The sequence below is a fragment of the Palaemon carinicauda genome, chromosome 29 (assembly GCF_036898095.1).
Source record: "Palaemon carinicauda isolate YSFRI2023 chromosome 29, ASM3689809v2, whole genome shotgun sequence".
In the NCBI taxonomy this organism is placed as follows: domain Eukaryota; kingdom Metazoa; phylum Arthropoda; class Malacostraca; order Decapoda; family Palaemonidae; genus Palaemon; species Palaemon carinicauda.
Genome location: NC_090753.1, coordinates 86,668,130 through 86,677,024, shown reverse-complemented (window position 1 = coordinate 86,677,024; position 8,895 = coordinate 86,668,130). Strand labels below are relative to the sequence as shown.

Genomic DNA, 8,895 nt, shown 5'->3' with positions numbered 1-8,895 from the left:
TATATATATATTATTACTAGCCAAGCTACAACCCTAGTTGGAAAAGCAAGATGCTACAATCCCAAGGGCTCCAACAGGGAAAATTGCCCGGCGAGGAAAGGAAACAAGGAGATAAATAAATGATGAGAACAAATTAACAATAAATCATTCTAAAAACAGTAACAACGTCAAAACTAATATGTCATATATAGACTATAAAAAGACTTATGTCAGCCTGTTCAAAATAAAAACATTTGCTCCAACTTTGAACTTTTGAAGTTCTACGGATTCAACTACCCGATTAGGAAGATCATTCCACAACTTGGTCACAGCTGGAATAAAACTTCTAGAATACTGTGTAGTAATGAGCCTTATGATGGAGAAGGCCTGGCTATTGCTATTAGAATTAACTGCTTGTCTAGTATTACGAACAGGATAGAATTGTCCAGAAAGATCTGAATGTAAAGGATGGTCAGAGTTATGAAAAATATTATGCAACATGCATAATGAACTAATTGAACGACGGTGTCAAAGATTAATATCTAGATCAGGAATAAGAAATTTTATAGACCGTAAGTTTCTGTCCAACAAATTAAGGCAGGAATCAGCAGCTGAAGACCAGACAGGAGAACAATACTCAAAACAAGGTATTATGAAAGAATTAAAACACTTCTTCAGAATAGATTAATCACCGAAAACCTTAAAAGACTTTCTCAATAAGCCAATTTTTTGTGCACTTGAAGAAGACACAGACCTAATGCCTTTCTCAAAAGTAAATTTGCTGTCGAGAATCACACCTAAAATTTTAAAAGAGTTGTACAGAGTTAAAGAAACATTATCAATACTAAGATACAGATGTGTAGGAGCCACCGTCCTTGACCTATTTACAATCATACTTTGAGTTTTGTTAGGATTCAACTTCATGCCCCATAATTTGCACTATGCACTAATTCTAGCTAAATCTTTATTAAGGGATTCACCAACCCCAGATCTACATTCAGGGGATGGAATTGATGCAAAGAGAATATATATATATATATATATATATATATATATATATATATATATATATATATATACTAGTGTATGCGACCCGACAAAAATGACGGCTAAACATTTAGATAAATATGTATACACATACGCTCACAGATTCAACCCTTCCCATCCTCTTTCCCTTTCCTTACTACAATACGACAGTTTGGGTAACTTGTGGGAGTTTGTGGTTTCAGATTGGCTTTCGCTCAGTGACAGGAAAGAAATACATATATATATATATATATATATATATATATATATATATATATATATATATATATATATTATATATATATATATATGTGTGTGTGTGTGTGTGTATTTCTTTCCTGTCACTGTCGCTCAATGACAGGAAAGAAATACATTTATATATATTCATATATATATATATATATATATATATGAATATATATATATATATATATATATACATATATATATATATATATATATATATATATATATAAATGTATTTCTTTCCTGTCATTGAGCGACAGTGACAGGAAAGAAATACACACACACACACACACACACACACACACATATATATATATATATATATATATATATATATATATAATATATATATATATATATATATATATATATATATATATATATGTGTATTTCTTTCCTGTCACTGTTGCTCAGTGACAGGAAAGAAATACATTTATATACTGTATATATATATATATATATATATATATGTATATATATATTTATATATATATATATATATATATATATATATATATATATATACTGTATATATATATATATATATATATATATTCATATATATATATATATATATATATATATATATATATATATATATATATATATATATATATTCATATATATATATATATATATATATATATATATATATATATATATATATATATATATATATATAGCCTATATATATATATTTCTTCCACTCGTGGATGAAGTTTATAAATTTCTTAACACTGAATTAATAAATCCTTTATTGCAATTATCTTAAAATGAAATGAATATATACGAAAATAGACCTGATTTCCTTAAATTAAGTAAAAGGTAAGACAAAACTTCCATGGTTTTATCAAATGATAAAATTCTGTCTCACATTTTATGTCACATTTCATGAAATGATTAAATGGTCCATCTTCATTTCTTTTAATTGTCATGAAATGAGTAAATTTCATGTCAATAGTATGTAAAAAATTTCAGTCTCAGAGTTAGTGTAGAATATATTCATATTTACTTGAAATATACCTAATATGCAGAAGAGTAGGCATTGGTCATAAACAACATATATTTTCTTTCATAAAATTATAATTTTACCCAAATGTATATATTATCATGCCACAATTTCTATAAGTAGAATCTATGATACACTATTCATATATTTTCTTCAAGGTATTTCTCATGTCACATTAATCTTAAAATTAATAAAATCTATATAAAAATTAACAAAATTTGTTTTGTAAATACTTTTGAGTTAAGCAAATATTGCTATTTTGTATGGATAGTAATTTCTAAAAGTTATCTTAAATTTGGAAAAGTCGTGGAGAAAGGAGAAAAACCCAGTTTGCTTGAAAATTGCATTCTATATGCTAATGTAAATCTCTTTCTCTCTCTCTTTCTCTCTCTCTCTCTCTCTCTCTCTCTCTCTCTCTCTCTCTCTCTCTCTCTCTCTCTCTCTCTCCTAAAACAGGTGCGCGAGAAGGAGTCATCGACTTCACCTATCCTTACTACATCGAGAGTCTGACGTTGGTCTCCCGCACCCCGAGGGAACGGAGCAAGACCTTAGCAGCAGTTGCTCCATTCACTTCAGTGGTATGACCTATGAAGTTCACATTTCTTCTTCTTCTTTTTATTTATTCCATGGAAGCCCAATGGGATGATAAACTGAGAACAATGGGGTATAAATGATATGGGGGGAGGGGAATGACCCTAGGTCAAACCATAAATGAATTAAATGCTAATTTTCTTGATAAGACCTGAAGGATGGCACCTTGTGAGGTTACCCCTTCAAAGAAAAAATGTGTAAAATATAACCACTCCCTGATACACAAATGCACTAACTTGAGAGGTGAAGCACTTTACCGACGTTTGGTAGGTTGTCCCTCATTCCTGGTCTTACAACCTGGGCCCCAACCACTTCACTTAGCTGTAAAAATTTACAAAACAAGATTCAACCCAGTTTAAATACCTAGCAATCAACTTTTAATAGAAAATGGACCTCTTAATTGGGTGTTCGGTTGACAGCCGACTGTTGTGAGTTACATTTAAGCAAGAACAATGATCCATCAAAATGAAAACCATATCTATCTATACAACAGGTTTGGTTAAGCATCGCCATCTCTGTAGTGGTCACCGGCTTCATAATCAAGGCACAGGATTGGCTCGACACCCAACACGGCACCGAAAAGTGCCAGCGGCTCAAAACAGGAGACTCGGTCTTCGGTTCATACCGGTCCCTGATGAGGCAGGACAACCTGATCGACCTTAAATCATGGTCTCATAAAGTGACCTTTCTGTTTTGGTCTATATTCAGCTTCCTTATATCAGGTATGAACCTTTGTTTTTGTCAGAATTCAAAGTGATGGGCTACATGAAGTGATTAGCTCTTTTTGTATGGGTGTGGTGTATTAGAGTGAGTTGGTGGGCATTCATAGTTTTATTCTAGAATGAATGCATGTTGCCAAGATGGTAGTTGAACTAGATTATTGAGTGTAGTAATTTTTTCTCTATCTGCAACACATACTTACATTATATGCATTACTGCTCGTGGATTGTACGCAACATAAGCTACCCAAGTACCTGTACTGTATTAATACTGTAACTAACAACATTATGACTATACATAGTTAAATGCATTATACTCTATTCAGCTAAGACTGCTGTGCTGTGGCCGGTACAGATATCATTATCATCATCATCATCTCCTCCTATGCCTATTGACACAAAGGGCCTCGGTCAGATTTTGCCAGTCGTCTCTATCTTGAGCTTTTAACTAAATACTTTTCCATTCATCATCTTCTTCTTTACGCTTCATAGTCCTCAGATATCATACATAGTAATTTTCAGAAATATGACTTGGTAATGCTTAAAATCTATAGGCAGAAATAGTACTGTACTGAAGACGTTAAAATCTCATCCTTGAAAAAATCAATCAATCTCATCCCAAACATTTCATATTGTTCCATCGTTCTCAGTTCTCTACTCTGGCATGCTGACAGCAGCCCTGGTAATACCGGCCTTTGAGAAACCCATAAACGGACTGACCGACATTCCAGTTGCTGTCAAGGACGGATTTACTTTGGTCGTGACTGAAGACAGCAGCAACGAGCACATATTCAAGGTTAGTTTGATGGGAAAATTATGGGAGACAAATTAGCCTTCCCTCATCTTAAATGAGTATTACTAAATCAGCGAGAGTCTGATCAGTGTTGATCTACAGTACAGTATTCTTTACCGCATTTACATCATGAATTTTGACCATACAGCCTGGTGCCAGGGCTAGGTGGGCCTTTTAGTGTCCAGGTGCAAGTGGGGGGCAGAAAACCCAGTTGCACTATTAAGTAAAAGTTAATAGAGGCTGGACAGCAAAATAAAAAAGCTACTGTATTTGAATGCATCTCCAAGAATAGCATGACAGAAAAGACAATAGCCTAATGTGGAGGAAGAAAAAACAAATGGGTCTGCTCTATGTTATGCCACTCAAAAGTACGTAACTTTTTCTCAACCAAAAAACCACTATACTTTCATACTCATATAGTTTTTTTTTGTTTTTTTTCAAGTATGCAACAGGTGGCATCTACAAGGACACTTGGAAGCTCTTCAACCACGTTGAGAAGTCAAAATCATTCATCAAAAAGGCTGATGATTCATTTGGAGGAGTAAGTTTTATTTACCCTATTCAAGTCATGCAATTTTCTCAAGTATTTTCTTTCTGCTTGCACTTAAAGGATTACCAAAACTTAATAAAAAAAACTTAATCAATCTTGTACAAGCTACCGTCCGGCGTAACTGACCTTCGATTTCCAAAAGATTAGGAGTTTGTCTTCATAAATGAACACACCATTAGTCATTCACAATAAAAAAAGAAAGCCAACAGGCTAAGAAAATATTCGCATTGAAAGAAATTATAGTTACTGTATATTGTCCCCTAATCTTCTTTCAGATTCTCGATAACAAACTAGTTCTTATCAACGGCCAGCTAAGCTCGAGGTACCTAGCCATGGAGAGAGGAATTCGAAGGTACTACTTTGCAAGAGACTCCTTCGCACCACAGTATTACGGAATGGCTTGTTTCCAAGGAGCTCCCTTTACTTCTACCTTTAACAGACTGTGAGTTTTACTCTCTGTTAGGCAAGGTAACTGCAGTGCTTGGCCTGTTATACTGAACAAGATATTATTATTATTATTATTATTATTATTATTATTATTATTATTATCATTAACATTATAAATGTTGTTACTATTATCATCATTATTATTATTACCTAAGCTACAGCCCTTGTTGGCAAAGCAGAATGCTATAAGCCCAAGGGCTTAAACAGGGAAAAATAGCTCAGCGAGGAAAGGAAATAAAGAAATAAATAAACTATAAAAGAAGTAATAAACAATCAAAATAAAATATTTCAAGAACAGTAACAATATTACAATAGATACTGCGTATTTGTAGAAGGATCTTAATGAAAGGACTCCTTTTTTTACGATTCCAGGATAACTACAGTAGATACTGCAGTGAACCTAGCTACAGTAGAGAAGGTCTGCTAATCTAAAAACAAAATGAGACTTGCCAAAATCCATGAGACTACAACCTTTTTGAACACCTTCCCCCCCCCCCCCCCCCCCCCCCCCGAGTAAAAGTCAGTGGAACTTCAAAAGTTCAAATCTTTTGTAGATTCCCTTTGTTGAACATTTTGAAATAGGTTTTATTTTATAGTTTATATATGATCAATATATTTTTATGCTGTTACTGATTTTTAAAAATTTTTTCTTTATTCATTACTCGGCTTATCTACTATTTCCTTATTTCCTTCCCTCACTGGGTTTCTTTTTGTGTTAGAGCCCTTTGGCTTGCAGCGGGTTGCTTTTCCAGCCAGGGTTGTTACTTGGCTAGTAATAATAATCATAATACACATATACATCCTTTGGATGTTAGTCAATTAATGTCCCATACTATTTATATAAAAAGGAAAATGTAATAAGTAGGTCTTTGGCTTACGATGGAGATCCACTCCTATGACATATTGTTACTCGAATTTTGAATTAAGTCGGAATATGCCTAAATACAGTACTGTACTGTAAGAAGTGCCAAAGTCATTCATCTGTGCTAATACAGTAGTACAGTGATAACATAAAACATAAAACCCCACTTTATGACATGGTAACATAACATAGATCTAAAAGATATAGAGGAAATAAGTATAGAATGATAAAATAAAATGAAACTAGCAAAAAACTATACATTTCATTCAAAGAAGATGAGTTGTACCCATAAAGCATTGTAAGTTGAAACTAATGTAACCTGAGAACTTACTGCTTTTGTTATGCCTAATTTAACTGTAGATCAGTTACAGAAGTATACAGTAATTAGTAATCAATTAGACACTAATTCAAAGATATAACCAGCAATAATCACATTATTTAAATCTGTTATGGAATTTTATATTGTACACTCATCCAAGCCCAAAGGCCAGATAAAAGATAAGATTAAGTGTAAAATGAACCCCCTGGGTTATACTGTATATGAAAACGAGTTAGTAAATATTGCCACATACCCTAGCAGCATAATGCAAGCAGTAATGCATCTTAAGAGTACAGTATTAACAAGCATTACAGAACCTAGCAAGAAACCTAGTCAGTCTAGGGCAAGCGGCAGTGTGTTACAAAGAGTATTATCCTTTTCCTAGAATGGAAAAAATACTTGAAGTTTAAACGAAATAGAAAAATAACTTTATGCTTTTGGGACACAGCTTCTCTCTCATGCAATTTTCAATGAAGGCAATTATCTTAGTAGGGTAAATATCTTTCTTACAGGAATCCTTGTATTTTCTTAGCTTCTTTAAGTTTTCAGGTGTAAGCTTTTGGTTAAAGAAATGATGATTATTCCTTTTCTTCATTCATTTTGTTTACAGTGCAATAGTGAACAGAATAAATGAAGAAAAGGAGTAATCATAATTTCTTTAACCCAAGGTTTACACCTTAAAACTTGAAGAAGCTAAGAATAAACTAAGATTCCTATAGGAAACATATTGACATCACTAAGGCAATCGCCTTCAAAACAAATAACGTTATATTGCTGCAGATAACACGACTTATCAATTCAATAGGTTGTCCTACATGATAGAAGGTGGGCTGATTACTAAATGGATTGATGGCGAATTCCAGAAGGTTGCTGGATCGAATGTGTTCTGGGAAGAAACTGGACCGAAGCCTTTTTCCATCTCTCAGCTCCAGGTTAGAAAAACTTGAGAATCGAGATTCATTTGTTTGTTAGATTTCCTGGTCCTTTTGGACTGATGGGAGCTTTCATAGCAAACCTATAGGCAACCCCCCCCCCCCTCTAATTAGCCAAGAGGTTGATCTAATCAGATCAGACAGGAAAAACACCTTTAGAAGACAGACTTACTTTTAGAAGTGTCTAAACCTATTTAATTTCCAGCTTCAGCCACTGCTTCAGATCATAACTTTGCATACTGTATTATTAACTACTGATTTTCTTGAAAAATTTCTACTCTCCAGAACTTTTATCTTCTGAAGGAACTTACATACAGTATTTGTTTTTTTGTACAATGAAAAGTGTCTTTTCTACTTTGGAACACCAATCATCAATTTGAGTTCTTGGTCTCAGAAGGTCATGGGTTATTGGTTATTTGATATATTGTATTGTATTGGCATTAATATACCTTCTCCAGTTCATAATTGTGAATAAAACTGAATCAACGTACTGTACTTCCAGTCAGCATATCCAGAAAACTGATCATTGGAACCATTATTAAAAAAAAAAAAAAAAAAAAAAAAATACCAAGTTTTAACTAATTCACCGATCAATTTTGCCTCAGTAGTAGCCTATGTCTTCATTATTTCATAGTTCACCACGTGAATATTGAAACAAAAGCTTTCTGTAGTCACCATATGATTCAGTATGTGTTGCTTTCATTTTCCCTTTTCTCACTTTTTTCCAGGCAGCTTTCTACATTCTGTCGATAGGAATGGTGACAGCAGCTATGGCCTTCATTGCTGAAACACTTTTGCCTAGAAACTTGTTATCGAAAAAGTAATCTCAAAGTTTCCGCCACGAAGATATGATGACGTGGAGTCAAGAACTTGAAAATTTTTTCAAGATACTTGTCAATCATTAAGCCAATGAGAAGAATAAAAGGTGAATACCCACCATTTTGACAAAAGTCAATAGTACGTAGACTTATTCAATACGTAGCATTTCAAAGATACAGAAAAATTAAAACTTGAGATATAAAAAAAATAAATGTAAACAGTGTCCATAAATTGTAGCACAGAAGATCAAGTTATCTATAGAAAAAATGTAACTTCAACTGAAACATGACAGGAAATCACCTGACGGAGAGAAGAGTCTCTAAAATATAAACCATGACGATGATTATCATTATTTGTAATTAAGACATGAACGAATTCTGAATTCCAGTAAGCTATAGACCTGTGAAACTCCAAATAAATAGTTATTAAATTCAAAAGTTGTACCCCACTTATGATTTTAGTTTTCCTTTGAAGAAGGGTCATTCAGCATGGAAGAAAATTTAACACACAATAAACACTTATCACAATCTGCAATTGGATACGTCTTTATATCACTGTGACGGAAAAATCGAATCACATAGAATCCTTGGCCCTCTTTGCCAT

General features: G+C 33.1%; 1 protein-coding gene across 1 annotated transcript in view; it reads left to right on the top strand.

Annotated features, from left to right (window-relative positions):
- LOC137622699 (glutamate receptor ionotropic, delta-2-like) overlaps window positions 1-8,297 on the top strand; it is a 29,455-nt gene extending 21,158 nt beyond the window's left edge. The window contains exons 5-11 of the mRNA XM_068353292.1: window positions 2,717-2,838; window positions 3,345-3,573; window positions 4,221-4,366; window positions 4,806-4,904; window positions 5,189-5,355; window positions 7,347-7,473; window positions 8,202-8,297. Of these exons, the coding sequence (XP_068209393.1) occupies window positions 2,717-2,838; window positions 3,345-3,573; window positions 4,221-4,366; window positions 4,806-4,904; window positions 5,189-5,355; window positions 7,347-7,473; window positions 8,202-8,297 (986 nt within the window). The remainder of the gene's footprint in view (window positions 1-2,716; window positions 2,839-3,344; window positions 3,574-4,220; window positions 4,367-4,805; window positions 4,905-5,188; window positions 5,356-7,346; window positions 7,474-8,201) is intronic.
- Window positions 8,298-8,895: the final 598 nt, after the last annotated feature.